Here is a 22,035-nt window from a genome sequence, read left to right as displayed (position 1 = left end):
CCTACCCCCATTTCTCGGGGTCTGATGCTGAAGGATGAAGAATTTGCGATATCACTTTTGTTGGTGTTCAAGGTTCCATGGTTGAGGAATGACAATGTCCCCATCCATGCTTTGGAGATGACGGACACAGCACACACAGCACACACCCGGGATGACCTCGTAGAAGTTAGCAGTAACATGATCTCCTTGTGGTTACGTACTCTCATTCTACGGGCTTATGAGACCAACAGATTGGATCCCCCAGGGCAACAACCCTTGCTGGATAAGTGATTGGCTTTCATACAAGGTTTTCCTCAAGCCCTCGGCAGCATCTGGCCTCATTGTAAGGGTTCTGTGAAAGTTGCTGCAATTCTCCCTGTCTAATCAACATTGGCTGAACGATTCCACTGAGAGGGCAACAGTACTCTTGAAGAATAGTCTTCCTGTGGCTTCTGGTAGACATCATCTGCACCAAAATATTAAGATCACAACTTCATGACCGATTCAACATTTGACAGAATCGTCATATGCTTCCGGGTACCCACCTAGTGATTATCGTTCACCACACAGGACCAGACTTCACACTAATCATGGTGATCCACTTGCCCCTACACCGGTCACGTCACACATTTTACACAAAACTCAAACACCACTTGTCTGTCAACCACAGGGTTCACAGGGGTTGCCTGAACCTCGACTTCGACTATGCAGGATTCCAGTTTATTGTGCAGGGTGATTTACATGTCACTTGTCAAAAACTCTCTGACTGTAAATATCTCCGATCGTAATTAGCCTTCGATGTATTTGTACAGATTGGTTTGCTTGCTTACTTGTACATAATGCTGCCACCACTCGACCACAGCTCGCTGTACATCAATGTGGTGGAGTCACTAACTATAGTAGACATCCGATGCCTACACACGCAGTAACGAGATACCAGGAGTGCCTGTATGACTACCAGGGGATAGAAATGATCACCTTACTTCAAACTGTGTTTTCATAAGTTTTTCATATATTCAGCCTTATCTACTGGATACAGCTTCAACCTACTCTATATGTTGATGCCTCAGCGATCGGTTGAGGAGCTGTTTTTTTTCGTCTACATGGGTTTGCTGGCGAACACAATTTTCCACGTATCATTATGGCACGACACGATCAGAAACTCTCCTGAAATGGGCGGGCTTAGGTTGACTACGCTTGCATCAGTCCAACAGCTCCTGGTGACTTACATGGCCTATCTGTTGCTGTACCCCCACCTCTGGAGTTTTTCAGCTGGTGGACAATAGAGTCGAACGCAGGGGTCCTGAAACCGTCATATGCGCCGGACATGTCCGATTGGGAATCTCAAATGTCCGGTTTAAGATATTGCTTACAGGACATTTTAAAAAGTATTGTCCGACATTCTTAAATTTTGACCGGACATTATCAACAGTTAGGACTGAGGCGTTTCTGTCTGCAGTTGTAACACAAAGATTATCTACACCGACAAGCTTTGTTTGTTTTGATTGCTGTAAATACATCGTACCTACATGATAGTCCAAGCAGTCAATCACTGTAATAGGCAATAAACTGGACGATCATTTTGTAAGTCGTGGCTAACGACTTTCACTCGGTTGACATACAATGAGGATTTGCTGATTTTATTGTTTTCAGTAGCTAGTCGTATTTTGCATCTTGATTGACCACCATTTTGCTTTCTGTGACAATCGATATCATATTTTTTTATGGTCAATAATTAAGTACAGATGAAAAAAGTATTCAAATAACTATTGCTATCAACGATTTAGTATTCGTGATTATATTATCTGTCTTGTTTTTAGATAATCTTTAGTTTAAAAAAAACCTTTTCCCGTGAGGTCACGTGATAACCAAATATGGGATAATAGTCCCGATCCAAATGTTACAACGCGTACACAGATATAACTCATGAATATTAATTAGACCGTTCACTACGTTAACAGATCGTTATTATAACAGAAACAAACGTATGTTTTCCTTGTGCATCTAAAATGATATTATTTGTTATTTATTGTCCTGTGAATTAAACAATTTAAATTGAAACAATTCATAATTCATCATATTATGAATTCGTAACAACTTGTAATGTGTGTGAAAAGTCGCACTAAAATACGCTATTTGAAGGGGGCGTGGCCTAAATGCAAATGTCCGATTGGGATTTTAAATTTTCCTGATCCCTGGTCGAACGTCTTAGGAAGCGTCTCCTTAACAGAGTTACCCTGATCTCCCACCTGGTCGTAGACTCCTCTACAGGTTGAGGTGTGCATCTAGAGGACCAGACGACCTTATGTCTGTTGTAATGCACACAATTTTCAGATCCAGACCTTCATTATCTAATGTGCCGGATCCACAAGCCTGGGCAGTCGATCCACAGTCCCTTGGGAAGGACTGAAAGCGTATGCTTTTCCGCTTCAAGTACTCCTTCAAAAGACCCAGGGCCTCGTTCTGACTTTCAGCGCCTTGGTTGCTTGCAAGGGTCTGGTTCAAGGATCTCAAGTAGATGTCATCGACCCCCTTGAAGTCCCAGATTTGCCAAAACTGCTGATCCAACCTCACCCGGATCTAGACAGGTTATATCTTCACGCCATCTACAAAGAGCTCTAAGTGCCAAAGGTCACTCAGCAAGGGCAGTGAAGTAATCACCTTGGCGCACAGATCTTCTACCAGGGGCCTTTATAACGACAAGTGGTGCTCCTTCGAGTCTTTGAAAGGAGAAACACCAGCACCCCGCCTCTGTGTCACGCCAATTCTTGGCTGAATTTGCACCACACGCTGAAGAACAGCACAATCATGACCTACCTTGTGGCCGGCCCTTAACTCCGTCTTGGCAGTTTCGGAAGATCGAAAGATGACCAAGATTCCAGAACTCCAAGTGTTGTTCTGCTCCTTTCGTCTGGTAGACCAAAAGGCCAATCTGAATGTGGTACTTACCCTGCCAAGAGGTGTCCCTTTGAGGCACTCCTCTCGGCATTTTACTACAACCTCGCCAAGACGACGGCCCTCCTCTTGGCTCTGGCAACAGCGGCATGTGTGAGTGAACTACATCACCCGTGTTAGATTTGAGGGCAGAGCGCATGGAGCCGTTTCATCTTGGATTGGCTGGGATTTCATGGCAATCAACTCAACTCCCTGGACAGCTGGATGGATCCCGGTTTACGACAAATTAGGTGGAAGTCAGCCACAACACGATTGCCCTATGGCTTTGTGACATCATTCTTCAGGCTTGTGAGGCCGTAGGACTGGATACTCTGAGCGCCAACAACCTGCATCAGATCCGGGCAGATGCCTCTACCATGAAGCTTCACAGCTGTTCCAGTTGCCCAGCAGGTCATGGCCTCAATATGCCAGACGTTTCTACATGTCTGGACCAAACCTTTTGACCTCTCCAGTGTGCACGCTGCACGCATTGGCTCGGTACATCAATTTTAGACTTTAAAAGCTGTTTAGTTTCTATTACTGCAATGATACCTGGACATCACAAACACCTGACTCTCTCCTTCCCGCTGACAGGAATGGTCACTCGATGCCGGACATCACTGTTGCTGCTTGGTTGGAGTCAATGGAGAGTTTATTGAAGATCACATCTGAAAGTATGCCCTCCTCCGTGCTGTCTGATGCAGATGCATGAAGGAGTGATGCAGGAGTAATATGAAGGAGTAAGCATATACTCCGAAACGTTGTGTTCCTCATAATATAAAAGTTGACATCCATATTTTCTCTTCCTTTTGCAGGATAAGTTAAAACATCTCGTAAAATCCAAGATATTTTTTATATTTGAATAGTTTTCCTGCATTACTTCATCTAAAGTGGCTGACCCATCACAGAGCTGGCTCCCTATGATGTCTTCAGATGTTATGATATAGCAGTAATGTGGTGATGACGTGACAACATCACTTCCATGGTCATGCTATGTGATGGGATTAGCCACACAACCAGTTGGACAACTTCTTCTTCAGCAAGACCTCGCACAGCTCTTCTTTCTGTCAAGAACAAGCAGTAAATGCATTAAGGTGTAATGAAGGATAAGTATACAAATATTAAAAATATCTAGGATTTAACTAGTATTGGGAGAATATGTCCTCGTTGATGTATGTTGAAATGTAATCCTGTGCATGTATATATATATATGATTTATAAGTCATTTATAACTCCTAACTTAATCTTATATTAAAAGTACTTTAGTATTTATATTTTTCCTTCTCTTCACTTCAGATGAAAAACATGAGGATCAGTGCCACACTGCCAGTTTTAATGAAAAACCCCATCCAGTTGATGAGAAGTACTTCTTTGTTGTGGAGTCATCACTGTACAGTTTGCTGAAGTTATTTGCTTTTGTCAGGAGTACAAAAGGAACTGGAAGCAGCATCAAAGAAGGACTCTGATGTGATAAGACCCTGGATCAAGTCCTCTCTAATCACATGTACTGGGTGGCTGCTGGTGGGGGAGAGGCACAGTACATGCTGGAGAAGTGGCAGTCAGTTACCAACCATGTCTCCAGTATCCACTCACACCAAGGAAAGCTGTACACAGAATGCCCACATGGACCAATTGATCAAGAGGGAGATCGGATAAAGCCAGGTAATGAGATGTAAGATAAGTGCTTTCTAAAACATTTGTCCTCAGAAGGAACAGTCTAATTGGTCATATACAGAAAATGCTTCTTAGCAGACAATATTGATATGAGTGAATAAATATGAAAGTTCATGTTAAACTTGAAAAAAATTTGTGTTGTTTTTATACAATTTTTAAATATTGGCACAATTCCTAAATTTGTCATTATTTTTAGGAAGCTGTGCTTACAAGGTAGTGAAAAAAGTTCCTAAATTGTCCCCTCTCTATCAGACCTATTCACATGAAGTTTTCCACAATGTGGTAAACCACTTTGCACCAAAGTCACATCACTTCTTCTACCCACCTTTGAAAGCAAGGTATGATAAATAAAAAAGAAATGTTTAAACATTGCTATAACATGTTATTTTTTAACCTCTTGTGCAAACATCATGGTGGCGTGAGATATCTGACAGTAAATGTATAAACCCACTTTCTGAAAGGGAAAACAAACTTATCAGTTTATCCATATTAGGTATTGGTTTCTACAACTATCTGAAGGCTGGAGAGCCCAGGTGGACAATCAGCTACCCCGAGGCCAAGAAGGGGACATCCTCCGTGGCCAAGCCAGTGAACAAGGGACCAAACATGGTTATTATAATACAAACAAGCAGTCATAACTGTCTTATATCGCTCATGTTTCCTTCCTTTTCGACAATGGCTGACTTGTGTTGAACTGGTGCACTCCAGTTGGATAGATCACATTTCTCCGTTTCCTGTATTATTTTTCTACCTAAAGAATCAACAAAAGACAATTACTTTTCATCCTCATCTATTTTTTACCCTTAACATTTGTTCAGACAAATGCAATACTTGGTATATTGTAATAGTGGCATGTTATTTACAGCAAAAGTTGTTATTATGATTGCAAAAACAATAAAACTGAAAAGGTGTTACAAAATGTCATTTAATACCTTCAATGTAGTATTTACAGAGTATGTGGATATCTTGCTCAATGCAGTTGTGAAAAGAAGAAACAGGTTTCCTACAAGCTGGCAGGAAGCGACTATGAAAGACAGACAGCTGATATTCCAGGATTTCTTACAGACAGTTTTGTAAAAACATAAAAGTGTCTGATGTGTAAACTGAAATCATAAGTACCTAATATATAAACTGAAATCATAAGTACCTAATATATAAACTGAAATCATAAGTGTCTGATGTATAAACTGAAATCATAAGTACCTAATGTATAAACTGAAATCATAAGTACCTAATATATTAACTGAAATCATAAGTACCTAATGTATAAACTGAAATCATAAGTGTCTGATGTATAAACTGAAATCATAAGTACCTAATATATAAAATGAAATCATTAAGTTCCTGGTGTATAAACTGAAATCATTAAGTACCTAATGTATAAACTGAAATCATAAGTACCTAATGTTTAAACTGAAATCATAAGTTCGTGGTGTATAAACTGAAATCATAAGTACCTAATGTATAAACTGAAATAATAAGTACCTAATGTATAAACTTAAATCATAAGTGTCTGATGTATAAACTGAAATCATTAAGTGTCTGATCTATAAACTTAAATCATTAAGTGTCTGATGTATAAACTGACATCATAAGTGTCTGATGTATAAACTGACATCATAAGTGTCTGACGTAAAAATTGAAATCATAAGTACCTAATGTATAAACTGAAATCATAAGTACCTAATGTATAAACTGAAATCATAAGTACCTAATGCATAAACTTAAATCATAAGTGTCTGATGTATAAACTGAAATCATAAGTTCCTGGTGTATAAACTGAAATCATTAAGTACCTGTTGTATAAACTGAAATCAAAAGTACCTAATGTATAAACTGAAATCATAAGTACCTAATGTATAAACTGAAATCAAACGTACCTAATATATAAATTGAAATCATTAAGTACCTGTTGTATAAACTGAAATCATAAGTACCTACTGTATAAACTGAAATCATAAATGTCTGATGTAAAAATTGAAATCAAAAGTACCTAATGTATAAACTGAAATCATAAGTACCTCTTGTATAAACTGAAATCAAACGTACCTAATATATAAATTGAAATCATTAAGTACCTGGTGTATAAACTGAAATCATAAGTACCTACTGTATAAACTGAAATCATAAATGTCTGATGTATAAACTGAAATCATAAGTTCCTGGTGTATAAACTGAAATCATTAAGTACCTGTTGTATAAACTGAAATCATAAGTGCCTAATGTATTAACTGAAATCATAAATTTCTGATGTATAAACTGAAATCATAAGTACCTAATGTATAAACTGAAATCATAAGTGTCTGATGTATAAACTGAAATCATAAGTGTCTGATGTATAAACTGAAATCATAAGTACCTAATATATAAAATGAAATCATTAAGTTCCTGGTGTATAAACTGAAACCATTAAGTACCTGTTGTATAAACTGAAATCATAAGTACCTAATGTATAAACTGAAATCATAAGTTCCTGGTGTATAAACTGAAATCATAAGTACCTAATTTATAAACTGAAATCATAAGTACCTAATGTATAAACTGAAATCATAAGTGTCTGATGTATAAACTTAAATCATTACGTGTCTGATGTATAAACTGAAATCATAAGTGTCTGATGTATAAACTGAAATCATAAGTACCTAATATATAAAATGAAATCATTAAGTTCCTGTTGTATAAACTGAAATCATTAAGTACCTGTTGTATAAACTGAAATCATAAGTACCTAATGTATAAACTGAAATCATAAGTTCCTGGTGTATAAACTGAAATCATAAGTACCTAATGTATAAACTGAAATCATAAGTACCTAATGTATAAACTGAAATCATAAGTGTCTGATGTAAAAAATGAAATCATAAGTACCTAATGTATAAACTGAAATCATAAGTGCCTAATGTATTAACTGAAATCATAAATTTCTGATGTATAAACTGAAATCATAAGTACCTAATGTTTAAACTGAAATCATAAGTTCCTGGTGTATAAACTGAAATCATAAGTACCTAATGTATAAACTGAAATAATAAGTACCTAATGTATAAACTTAAATCATAAGTGTCTGATGTATAAACTGAAATCATTAAGTGTCTGATGTATAAACTTAAATCATTAAGTGTCTGATGTATAAACTGAAATCATAAGTGTCTGATGTAAAAATTGAAATCATAAGTACCTAATGTATAAACTGAAATCATAAGTACCTAATGTATAAACTGAAATCATAAGTGTCTGATGTAAAAAATGAAATCATAAGTACCTAATGTATAAACTGAAATCATAAGTGCCTAATGTATTAACTGAAATCATAAATTTCTGATGTATAAACTGAAATCATAAGTACCTAATGTATAAACTGAAATCATAAGTGTCTGATGTATAAACTGAAATCATTAAGTGTCTGATGTATAAACTGAAATCATAAGTACCTAATGTATAAACTGAAATCATAAGTGTCTGATGTAAAAATTGAAATCATAAGTACCTAATATATAAACTGAAATCATAAGTACCTAATGTATAAACTTAAATCATAAGTGTCTGATGTATAAACTGAAATCATTAAGTGTCTGATGTATAAACTGAAATCATAAGTACCTAATGTATAAACTGAAATCATAAGTGTCTGATGTAAAAATTGAAATCATAAGTACCTAATATATAAACTGAAATCATAAGTACCTAATGTATAAACTGAAATCATAAGTACCTAATGTATAAACTTAAATCATAAGTGTCTGATGTATAAACTGAAATCATTAAGTACCTGTTGTATAAACTGAAATCATAAGTACCTAATGTATAAACTGAAGTCATAAGTGTCTGATGTAAAAATTGAAATCATAAGTACCTAATGTATAAACTGAAATCATTAAGTACCTGGTGTATAAACTGAAATCATAAGTACCTAATGTATAAACTTAAATCATAAGTGTCTGATGTATAAACTTAAATCATAAGTACCTAATGTATGAACTGAAATCATAAGTACCTGTTGTATAAACTGAAATCAAACGTACCTAATATATAAATTGAAATCATTAAGTACCTGTTTTATAAACTGAAATCATAAGTACCTACTGTATAAACTGAAATCATAAATGTCTGATGTATAAACTGAAATCATAAGTTCCTGGTGTATAAACTGAAATCATTAAGTACCTGTTGTATAAACTGAAATATAAGTACCTAATGTATAAACTGAAATCATAAGTACCTAATGTATAAACTGAAATCATAAGTACCTGTTGTATAAACTGAAATCAAACGTACCTAATATATAAATTGAAGTGTCTGATGTATAAACTGATGTATAAACTGAAATCATAAGTACCTAATGTATAAACTGAAATCATAAATGTCTGATGTATAAACTGAAATCATAAGTTCCTGGTGTATAAACTGAAATCATTAAGTACCTGTTGTATAAACTGAAATATAAGTACCTAATGTATAAACTGAAATCATAAGTACCTAATGTATAAACTGAAATCATAAGTACCTGTTGTATAAACTGAAATCAAACGTACCTAATATATAAATTGAAGTGTCTGATGTATAAACTGATGTATAAACTGAAATCATAAGTACCTAATGTATAAACTGAAATCATAAATGTCTGATGTATAAACTGAAATCATAAGTGCCTAATGTATAAACTGAAATCATAAATTTCTGATGTATAAACTGAAATCATAAGTACCTGGTGTATAAACTGAAATCATGAGTACCTGGTGTATAAACTGAAATCATAAGTTCCTGGTTTGTAAACTGAAATCATAAGTGTCTGATGTATAAAGAAGGTCTATAGTACTTGCATCCTACCACTTCTTCAGATGGAGGGTGTTCCCTAATTATAGTCACCACACGTGATAGTATAGGATGACAATCATGTTTTCTTAGCCTTCCATGGATCCATCTGGTAAATCGGGGTATGCCACATAGCTATACGTTCTGTAAATTGAAAGATTTTGTTCGGATCTACGAATGAGCAATGCACACGACTAGTGTTCTTAACCAGTGATTTGACATTGTATAATATTGTTACCATACTTGAATAATTATGTTCAGATGTCATAATTCATTGCTACTTCATTTTTTGTTATTATGCGAGCATGACTTTGTGATGTCAACATACATACTGTATTAATTGAGCACAATTGTATGTTAAAAAGTAGTATGCAAATAAATTATTTACGCCTTCAGTTTTGTGCTAGTTGTTCCTTAATTTGATTGCAGGTCTTTCTTTGGAGCTGATCACACTTTGTCCTTGTTATATATTACCATGATTACTGTAAGGCAATGAAGAGTATTTCTTTTTCACTTGCTGACAGTTTAGGAGAAATATTTGATGCATTACAATGATAAGGATATGTCAATTTTAATCTATGCAGTTATATGTACTATGGTTATAGTAATTGTCAGCGGTTAAGAAGTAACATACTTATGAATTGGTTCATTATCGTCTTGTGGGCCTGCCAAGCTCACAAATTCCAGGAGCGCCAACTGTAGTATGTGTGTGTTGGTGAAATATACGGAGAATCCTTCATGTTGAGTGATGCGACACAAAGGTTCAGCTCCTTCTTCCATTTCCTCTCTCGCCCCAGAATAAACATGGCAACATTTGGACATTCTGGTTGACATGGGCATACAGTTGCCACAGTCACACCTATCAATAAAATTGTGATGTAGCTAATAAATAATATGCAAACCCTATCAATTTCTTCATGGTACAGTTCCCTAAAAATAACCAATTTTTTAAATTTTATTTCAAATATTTCTTATTTATACTTAAAGTTCATAAATATTTTACATTTTATGTATCCCTATATTGAAAATCTGTATACCACAATAAGTATCACAACAGCTTACCGATAGTTAGACGTCTATGCAAATTGAAAATGTAATAAAATTGAACTTCGAGGTACCATAACATTGCTTCTCCTTCAGCAACATTAATATATTGACTATCGTAACGGTATTTCACAGAAAATGTTATTTCCATATTTGATCCTTCTCTTGGGTACATTTCATCCTCCGAATTGTTATAACACATGTTAGTATGAAGGTGAAAAGTCTTAAATGTTATCTTAAAATCATTTACTTGTAACAAGCAATTTGATAATGGCATTAAGATTTAGAATTACGTTTATTTTCATAAATTCAGAGAGAGCTGAAACTTTGCTTAAAGAATAATGATTATAATTTTTCTTTAAAACCATAATCTGCATTCAACTTTGGCCATTGTTTGACTATGTTGCGAAAATGAAATATCTTATTTCACAGAATGTAGTCATGCCTGTACCTTTGCCTGGAAAAAATCAATTTGCGAAATAAACGAAAGACAGAGTGAAGGTTAGGTTATCAGGACTGGTGTTTCAGACTACTAGATGGCATGGTTAGTGAATCTTTTATGGTAATTTGCTGTATAATAGTATTGGAGTATTGTCATAAAACCTCACCACTTATATTTACTCTTTTTCCGAGGCAAGGGAGTTAACTGACTGTAAAAGTCCAGTTTCCAAACTAGGCTGGAAATTGAGTTACAAAACACAACCAGTCAACCAGAAGCTTTTACTGCTGTAAGACCCAGTTCTCAGAGACTCTGGAGTGATAGATGAAAGTTATGTTTGTCACATTATGTAGATAATGCATTTATAACTTGATTAAGTTTGTACCTTGTATAGGTCCTGCTAACAAATTCATAATGTCCAGATTAAGCACCAAGGAAGTGAAAATTATGTCGCACCCAAAAGTTTGAGAGATATTACAATCGGTATTGGGAGAAAAGTTGCCGATAATCGACGTGAAACTTGTGAGAATATGTGGGAAATACCAAATTTAATCCCTCGTTCATAATATGGACTTGTCCGACATTGCCGCAGTCTGATTCTAATCAGGGAGTCATCATTATTTAAATACTGGTAAATATTTTAAAGGCATGTAATTTTTACTAACATCCTTAAACAGGCTGTACGTAATGTTGATATCTCATATAAGATATAAATGACTCGTGGGCGTTGTTTATCTTACAATATAACACTTTAGGGAGAATAAACCGTGCACCCCTCATGGTTTATTCTACCGGCAGTTTTTATTGTATGATAAACAACGACCACAAGTCGTTTTTTTAAATGATAGATTGGTATGCTTTTTTCTTTCATTGTTAAAGTAATCCCAAAAAGATGACAGAAAGAATTTTAAAGTATGATCTATCATCACATATTTCCTTATAATAGTGGCCTTCTGCTCAGTGACATGAGAAAATACCTCTGTTTTCGAGGCTTTGTATAAATGTCACGTGCAAAGATGTGTTCGATGTTTGGTATGGTTCGAAAGCTCTTAACATCAATAATGTAACGGTTACCTCGCCAGGTGTATTTTCGTATTTGTAACATGCTCTCTTATTGGATTGACATTTGTTTCTAATGACAGTTTTGCCGTAATCTAAAAATATAAGGATTGTGATTGGTCAAAATCGAGCGCCAGACATAAGGCAGCCAATCAAATTACAGCAATGGATACCGCCCTTGTGTGTGATATATTTTGGATTTAAACGAAAGTCTTTGGTTAAATCATGTTATTTTGAACATTTTAAAAAGGAAATTGGGACCTATGTTTAAAATATGGAACTTCGTGGATATATCATGCTAGGTTACGACCCGTGACAAAGAGTTCTCATGCATATGATCGTGTCCAGGCGATAAATCCCGAGATGTCATTTGACTTACATTACACAATTGCACGCAAAGATTGAAATAGTAACTTTGATGTAAGTTTGACAATTTTTAGAAATATATTTGTTGATTTTATTTATTACTTTATTTACAATTTGCTTGAAACATCTATATATTGCTCTTTGACATGTTTGATATGGACCCGTTGCCCGAGATGTCATTTGACCTACATTACGCGATTGCATGAAAAGATGAAAATAATAATTAAGATGTAAGTTTGACAATTTTTAGAAATATGTTTGTTGATTTTGTTCATTATTGCATTCATTTCCCGATGAATATAAAGAATTAAGCCACGCCCACTGAAGCGGACTCCTTTTATAACTACGGAATGTAGTGGAATCCCAATATTACAGTCGAGAGAATTTCCTTTTTGCTCATGTGTATCTTCATGCACAAGGCATTTAGTGAAATTCATGCATATTCATTGTCCAAACAACCCTTTGAAATCGAAAGCTGAGAAGGAATGAAACAGCAAACGTTCAGGCTCGCTCGACTGTTTTTTTGGTTCCACAACTTTCATGTCTTCGGGTTTCATTTCTAACTAGCATTTTTCAAACTGTGTCTTCCCGTTCTCAGGGAATTAATGTTCGAATCTGGAACATCTGAAACCGATGAGCAAACTTTTGTAAGCATCCTCTTCATACAGTTTGCACATCGGTTTTTTGATTCATACCTCAATGAACTGAAAAAAATACACAGTCAATCCTCAATTTAATTAATTTACAATTTGCTTGAAACATCTATATATTGCTCTTTTATATGCTTGATATGGACCTGTTGTTTAAGCTTGTGTCTCAGATTATTTTTTTTCTTCCAATAACATTGCGGGAATAGTTAATAAGTTTAGATCTATTGATAATATATGATAAATTAAAATGAAATACATATTTTCTGACTTTGACATGGCTACAGTGTGGCCAGTACGCTGGCCTGCAGTGTTGAAAGAGTTAATGAGTACGTTGAAGCTGGACCCTCTTTCACCAAGCAATCTCAGTGTTATGATTCATTTACCATGTTTACAGCTTAAACTAAACTGCAGGCAGTAAAGGCCTGCTGAAATCTAAAACTATTAGGCAAGAATGAATCTGTCGGCCTTGGGCCTACAGGCTGATGTCTATTTCGAACACTGCTTGTATTTTTTGGCTCAATTGTAGCGCCACCAGTAGCTATACCGAGTTACATCCCTTTTATGTTCATCCTATTGACCAATCAGAATCCACCTCTCATATCGCTTGCACTTGCTTTAAATATAATAGACTTGTTAGTCCAGCCAAAATATAACTCCATAATTCAAGCATAGTTGTGTAAGGGTGAAAATTGGACTTTTATGGTCAGCTAACTCCCTTGCCTCAGGAAGATGTATTTACTTCATGGAAGATGTTTTACTGTCAATTGTGTTGGAAATTGTCATAAAACCTCCCTGCTCATATTTACTTGCTCGGAAGATATTTTACTGTTGCTTCTTGCTGGAGCAACTGGGTCACCTCCCTTTGCTCGATGTGTCAGATCAGAATTTCTTATCCAGCATGACAGTGAAGTGGTTGATTAAGGTAGCGTAGCATTACTTGATGACTCAGTGGATGTGAATTTGTATGCTTCTTTGCTTCATCTCTGTCTTCGTTCAGCTACTCATACACACAACTGGTTGCAGGTCAGAAGTTTGCCCTGCTGGAAGAGAAAGTCATCTTATCCACCATCTTCCGTAACTTCACAGTAAAGACACAACAAAAACGTGAAGACCTGAAACCTGTGGGCGATCTGATCCTGCGACCAGAGGAGGGTATCTTTGTCACCCTCAGAAGCCGAACCTGAGGGGCCACACCCATGTCAACTCCTGGTCTGTGGGATGAGGCCATTGTAGAGGCCAGGATTGATGAGGACACATGATTTTGAATTGCATTTGTCACCAATCCAGTTAATGGAAAATACATAGTGTAAATCAATAAATTTATGCAGGCATGAAATTAATGAGAAAAATGTGAGTGTTCCTTGTTTGAATAAATAAAGTGACACATTTCTATCTGGACGTGTTGGAGTGCAGGTTCAAAGCACATGGGCAGAAACAAGGACGTATGAGACAAAGCTCTCAATAAACATTTATTTTTCAAAGGCAGGGATACTCTCATTAATTTAATGATGTATTTGAGACCAGGGATCGGTACTCCCATATATTTGGTGTCGCATTAATTTCATGATTTTCAGTAGTAGTTGAGTGTCAACATGTAACAATATGTAACCATATGTAATGCTTAGAAATGCAAGGTCAATAAGTACTAACAACATAGTCACATGTTTTCAGTTTCCTCTTTGTGTGTAAATGCTGTTACGCTCACACTAGATGCATTCACTGGGGGAACTGTCTTCCATTCAACACTGACATATCCCTTCATGTGGATTCATGATCCATGTACATCAGCACCCTGCTTGTCATGTTATAACATAGTCACAGGTACTCCTAGTCAGTGTGGTTTCGCTGGGTATACTTTCCACTTCTGTCTTTGCATAAAACACAGTTGTATCCCAAGTGACACAACTTTCCTCACTTTGTCTCTCACACTCAGGGCATAATGTCAGCACAAGGAGGAACTAGCTGCACTCATGTGGTTATCACATTACCAACCCTGCTGCAGTTGACAACGTTTCTCCTGTCAATCTCTGGATTGTCTAGTCCGGATTGATTATTTACAGGCTGCCGTCATATTGCTGGAATATTGCTATGTGCAGCATTCGACAACAAACAATTCCATGACAGATTAGTCATTTAAAGGACAATCATCTTGCCGTGCTCCACCTTGAGGTGGTCAATTTTCTTTCTGGTGCATAGTAATTTACTGTTATTGTTTAACATATAATATCTTCAATAATTATTTATACATGTATGATTTACACATTTACATTTAGGGAACGTCAATCAATAAATGCAGTGTTTTGACCAGTTTTAGTTTCTTGTTATCATTTTTATGATTGAAAAAGTCTTATTCAGAAAATCTATTCTTGTATTCTTTATTTGTTATTGAATGAAAATATTTGCTTAGATGTGATTGTTTATCAACAAAGATATATGAGTAAAGTAGATAAGTATTCTACTACAATATTAATTGTATATTTGATCTCACATTTGTGTTCATCTGCACATGGTGTTCTCAAGCATGTGCTTATGACCCATGCTAGAGACTTCATACCTGATATACCTTCTATTTAACACTGGGGAATATTTTTGATATATAATTTAAAGCTCAAGGTCACTCAGTTTGAACTATGTGTCAAAAAAGCTGGTGTATACGATATCTGAGTATTTATGAGTACCAAATTCAAGCATTAATGTGGCTCACTTTGACATGGCATGGTGAGACCTCTGCACTTCAGAAAATTGCTTAGAGTCCTTTTATAAAAGAAAATGTGAAGCAATTTCCCTCAAATCAGCGATATTTCTTGAAGAAACAAAAGAACCACTCGTTATATGTGGTGGGGGCTGTTTCATAAACATTTTTCCTTGTTCAAATAAAAAAAACGATAAAGATTTTACCATGTCTTCATATTTTACTGGCACAAGTCATGAAAACATGGGTACAAGCGATGAAGTAATGATAACAGCTAGCATTCTCCTTCAGTAGCAGCCTGTCTGAGTAGTCCGGGGAGTCCAGTTGCCACCAGCTTCTAACGCCTTGTGACCTGTCTGAGTAGTCTGGCGAGTCCAGTTGCCACCAGCTTCTAACACCTTGTAACCTGTTGGAGTCCAGTTGCCACCATGAGCGATAAACATGCCACACATTTTCAGCAAGCTTTGCCACATAAGACTGTAGATGTCAGTCAATGAAAATGTCGTACAAAGATGGATGACTTTGTGGAAAGTTTGTGAATGTGTTTAATCCGCACATACTTTATTTTGTGTTATAAAATACGGTTCCTGCATTATTTGTGAAAAAAGGATGAGATTTTATTATTATAGCCTTGTGCTAGATCGAAGCTGGAGGAACACCTCCACCAAACGATATCCGTGCATAAAATCGGACCTGTGTCTGTAGCCTTGCTGTGTTTAATCCACTGTTTGTAATATGCCCTTAAAACACCCTGTCACTGTATTTATCGAATTTCAAAACAAATATCTGTGACATGAGAAAGCCCTGTAACAATTTAAACATTCCTGCCTGAAAAATTACAAAAGAGGCGCCATATTTTTATCAACCAGTCTATTGAAATTTTGAATACATTTTATCCCCCCAGTACATTGCTGCACTTATGTGTCCACAGACAATTATTCCAAAAGAACGTATTGTCCATACTCCCAAATGACTATTTATTTCATCGTCCAACGGCATCGCGACTTCCTCTAACTAAAAGAGTCCGGACCACTCGATTATTTCATGACTCAATATCAGCAAAGTCACTCCTGATCCCCATTTCAGTCGGCTACTACGACAAGCATGAGGTGGGGACCAGGTATCCCGACAGTCGCCACTGACCAACGTTTATAACAGTGTGTCTGGCTCAAAGCCTCCAGTATGTGGAGTTTAAACAATAGACATGTGATATATGTGTTAGTGAGCTGGCTCGGGTCAGAAGTAGTGACATGTTGCTTTGACTATGATGAAAGTGCTACCGCCTGGTTTAGATATTAGAACAAATCTCCTCACAGTTTCTTTGCATCAATAATAATGCCACTGTCATTTTGCAAATCGTAAACAAATATCAATTACCGACAGATTTAATATTGGCAGTCTCCATGACAAATGAAGTAATACTCCTATCTATCGTTCAGCGCACTTCACTGCTGAGTGTTTACCTTTGTCATTCGTCTACATACCTATCGTGATCACATGCTTCCAATCGGAATAAGTACACCGTTTATTGTTTAATGTTGGCAGACGATGTAGCTCCAGGAATGCAATACAAGATATATTCTATCAAGGCATGTCCTAAGGATAATACTAATTCTAGTTCACACGATTTGACCATCGGAAGAATTTACCATGAAGCAAAATAAGTATTGTTTTTGTGGTATGCTGTGGGCAAATACCGCCACCATATTGACATGCAGCCGCCATGTTTGAAATTGGTTCTGAAAACCGTCAGCACGGTTGAAGAAGTCAGTGACGTGGGTATTGCAAACTTTTGCGACATTCCGTCATCAACAGTAATCCAGCGTGAGTTTGAGAAGCTCTGGAAATTTATATTGATCTGTTTAGGAAGATTCTAACGCGACCTTGAAGGCCGGAGATCGATCTGAAAATATATAGTGCCTGCGTGTTGATATTTGGCGAGGTTTGACTCCCTGTAGACACAAGTTAAAGTGTCACTTCTTGAGGAACAACAATACATGCTTGTCATATTTGTACTCGATGTGTATGTATTTCCGTGCGGGTAGTATCCATGGTCACTACACTTACATTCGTTGTAGGTTCTTGCACCGGCTTTGCTTTATTACACTAACATGGAATTGTGAATATGAGGAAGACCTATGCACTCGGTTGGCAATAACATTAAACACGTACCAACTGTTCCTTATCACGAGTGTTAGGAACATAAATAGTCACATTACAACAAGTTCATGAATCGTGATCACGAAAACAGAAAGAATCGGAAGAGACCTTTGTCAGGGAAGGGTGAACCGATACCGTCTTGGGTTGCTGTACCTAGTTGCGTCCCATGCCATTGTCACCAATACACTATTCCACGCCATCCCTGTTAATGCACTTCAATACACAGCAGGATCATTGAAGAAAGTAAACAGCATTAGTTACAAAGCAATTATAAACAGTGGTTCCACCCTTCACCGCCGGCGTACGATTACAAGCCATCCACGTATTTGAGGTCAACAAAGAAATCAACTGTTCAGAGAGAGCATCCGTCGAGTTGCCTAGTGCATGAAGTTCCTTTGTAGGAACATACGCTCCACAAAGCCCAGTTCTACCACACAGATATCCAAATCTCGGACCTACACTGTTTGAACTATCTATTCCAATTTATCTGATTTCCAATATCTTGTGTAAGGACTTGCAGAGCTACTTCCATAAGAGTTTTGTGATAAAGTGTGACATGATAAACATACTATTTGGCGTGTACATTCTTAATGAGACGAATTGATGGAACTTATGCACAACACTAATGAGTTCACTTTCTCCAATGTAATAACAACATGCAAGTCCCTGCTATAACACGTTTGCTGCAGATAGGTTTATAGATCAGCACACCAATCGGTGGTCCTCAACTGTGTATTGCATTCATTAGTGTAGAACCAGGCCCCAACACCCTGGAAGCAGATACCAGGTAGATGACATCGCGGAATTGACATCTCTGTGAAGTGGTACATTAATAGAAGCTGTATATCAGACCGGACCACTCTTACCCAAATAACAGAAACCTTCTAAGCATTGTGCTACAACATGGAGACTTGATTTAATTTCATTGTATTTTCATTGATTTATTTTACTTATGCTCTCTTCAGCAAACCAGTCCAGTATGTGGACAAGCGACGGCACACATCAAGGTTTGATGATCACTTGTGTTGGTCATTTCCTCACTTAATGTAGGTTGTAAAGAGCTGTCGATGTTTAATGTGTTTTTCCAATGCATCTATGCTGTATTTATTCACAAGCAGATCTTATTGGTGATATAGCTTCTTATTGTGCAGAGTATATTAATCCTCCAAGTATTGTTATTCTTGAAAAAAGTACTTATTGAACTCCCAGAATAGGATAAGGTGGAGTGGCATTCTTTCATAAGGTCTAGGAATTTTGTGTGTTCCAAAATTCGTTTAGATTGCATCAAATATACCTACTGCATCACAGACGCTAAGTCACTTTGTTTTTCCTTACAGCCCTTATCTATAAAAAAAGGCATGTTCACTTTTTTTCTATCTCCAATTATTCTGTCTACTGTTATGTATATCGCATGCCTGTATAAACGAGACATGGTAGAATATTACAAAAATGGATACTGTCAGGATGCCGGTAATGCCATCCTTGCTGTCACACTTTTCACAAAGGTTTAGAATGACGAGAGCTGCACTAACTACACCTCATGGAAATTACGCATGTTTGTAGCAACAAAAGTATTTTTCCAAAATCTGTTTACTCTGAATCTAAAGACAATTTTCAACAGCTCTGGCACAGCAATTTGTTGAATAGTTCCACGATGTCATATTATGCTAATTTCAAAACATTATTTGTATGTGAAGATTATTTACAACTATTAAATCAAGCAAACTGAAAATAGTACTTTCCCGATTTCGGCTAAACTGTCACAATTTAGAAATTGGGCGAGGACGACAGTTTAATATTCTGCGGGGATTTAGAAAAGGTAGGGTATGTAACTCTGATTATATTGAAAATGAAATCCACGTTTTGCTACTATGTCCAGCCTGTGCTCACCTTAGACCAATGTACCTCAATCAAAATATCATATATATACAAAATATACAGAAGCTTGACTTACTGGTATCATCCCTAAATCTAAATATAATTAGTAACACAGCATGGTTTGTGTACTTTGCGAGTGTGGAAAGGTCTCATATCTAGAGTTTATAAAGGAATCTGAAATACAATTATCACTATTTACTATATGTTATGGCCATCTGTTATTTCTTACATGTATGTAATGCACACACGATTGTACATTGCCAATGGTTTGTACATAAAGACCCGTGGCCTACACGTACTGAACTAAATGGTGATGATGATACACTTGGATAATTTGAAAATTGTGTTTCAAGGTAAACAAATTATACAACAAACATACATCTTCAATAAAAGTAACGTCGTTTAACAATTATGAATATACATTTTTTTCCCGTTTGTAAACTCAATGACATAAAATTAGCTTTCTTTCCAGTTTATGCAGGATAAAATAAATACAGATTCAGAAAACGATACAATGAGGATGTCCTATAGCCACATTCACTTGACACCACCTTCAGACGAGATTTGCTATAGCAACAAATCATTATTGCCCATGAAAATTCAAATTTTTAAAGAAAAATCACAGAAACCTCAGGGTTGTACCACGTCAATCAAGGGGACGTGTAAAGTAAATTACACAAAATAGTTAAATTTACATTTAGAAAAGATAGTTGATTCCCGCGACACATGTTGATACAGTCTGTTCCAATGAGCGTTGTGTGAAGTCTGACATACTTGTGTAAAGTACTTTGACGTCTCGATAACCTGGAAGCTGATACAAGCCCAAATACTCCTTGACTTGGCAGTCCAATACTAACAATAGCTTTGAATGTTATTGGCCCATGACTAATTCATCATGCTGGCTTCCACTGCTCAAAGACTGCTTGCTTTTTGACGTTTCAAATCAAATGATGGTGTTGCATTCACACAAAATATTTGTAGACGACAAATAACCGTGCTACGTGCATTTTACCACCAGAAAGACGGAACTTGAAATGGTATCGAGATTTCCAATAGTGTGAAATGTAGTTTTTCTGGTGTTTATAGTGTTAACTTCAGATATTGCTTGTGTCAAGTGTTCGATTGCTGTAGACGTAGTGTTTTACTGCTGCAAAAACAGTCTTCCGAATAAACGGCGTTCTGGTGACATTTTCATTGATATTTTATGTAAAGTTAAATCTCGTCACAAGGAAGTGCTTACTAATCACGTTCTCAGTCCAATGACCTTATTTAACAAAGAGCAGATTTCCAGGATAGTATTTCCGCATTCCCATATTCAGAAACATCGTTTATGTAAATTCTAGAAAATGCTTCCAGTGCGTTTGGATCAAGATTTTAAACAAACTGCAGGCAGGCATCTTTCAGTGCCAAACACACTGCAGTATCACTTACCCTCTACAGGCCCACAACACACTGCAGTGGCACTTACCATCTACAGGCCCAGACCACAGTGCAGTAGCAGACACACAACACACTGCTGTAGCACTTACCCTCTACAGGCCGGCAACACACTGCAGTGGCACTTACCCTCTACAGGCCAACAACCCACTGCAGTAGCACTTACCATCTACAGGCCCACAACACACTGCAGTGGCACTTACCCTCTACAGGCCAACAACCCACTGCAGTAGCACTTACCATCTACAGGCCCACAACACAGTGCAGTAGCACTTACCCTCTACAGGCCAACAACACACTGCAGTAGCACTTACCCTCTACAGGCCCACAACACAGTGCAGTAGCAGACACACAACACAGTGCAGTAGCACTTACCCTCTACAGGCCCACAACACAGTGCAGTAGCAGACACACAACCCACTGCTGTAGCACTAACCCTCTACAGGCCAACAACACAGTGCAGTAGCACTTACCCTCTACAGGCCCACAACACAGTGCAGTAGCACTTACCCTCTACAGGCCCACAACACAGTGCAGTAGCACTTACCCTCTACAGGCCAAAACACACTGCTGTAGCACTTACCCTCTACAGGCCCACAACACACTGCAGTAGCACTTGCCCTCTACAGGCCCACAACACAGTGCAGTAGCACTTACCCTCTACAGGCCAACAACACACTGCAGTAGCACTTACCCTCTACAGGCCCACAACACAGTGCAGTAGCAGACACACAACACAGTGCAGTAGCACTTACCCTCTACAGGCCCACAACACAGTGCAGTAGCACTTACCCTCTACAGGCCAAAACACACTGCTGTAGCACTTACCCTCTACAGGCCCACAACACACTGCAGTAGCACTTACCCTCTACAGGCCCACAACACACTGCAGTAGCACTTACCCTCTACAG

General features: G+C 37.1%; 1 protein-coding gene and 1 pseudogene across 1 annotated transcript in view; both read left to right on the top strand.

Annotated features, from left to right (window-relative positions):
* LOC139468127 (cytochrome P450 4V2-like) overlaps positions 1-15,256 on the top strand; it is a 58,682-nt gene extending 43,426 nt beyond the window's left edge. The window contains exon 12 of the mRNA XM_071249885.1: positions 13,981-15,256. Within this exon, the coding sequence (XP_071105986.1) occupies positions 13,981-14,141 (161 nt within the window). The 3' untranslated portion in view covers positions 14,142-15,256. The remainder of the gene's footprint in view (positions 1-13,980) is intronic.
* LOC139468949 (uncharacterized) lies at positions 118-5,672 on the top strand (annotated as a pseudogene).
* Positions 15,257-22,035: the final 6,779 nt, after the last annotated feature.

Source organism: Haliotis cracherodii, unplaced genomic scaffold (assembly GCF_022045235.1).
Source record: "Haliotis cracherodii isolate W230 unplaced genomic scaffold, xgHalCrac1.p SCAF_2, whole genome shotgun sequence".
Classification (NCBI taxonomy): domain Eukaryota; kingdom Metazoa; phylum Mollusca; class Gastropoda; order Lepetellida; family Haliotidae; genus Haliotis; species Haliotis cracherodii.
The sequence above is the reverse complement of the archived record's forward strand: the minus strand, read 5'-3'. Positions and strand labels throughout refer to the sequence as shown.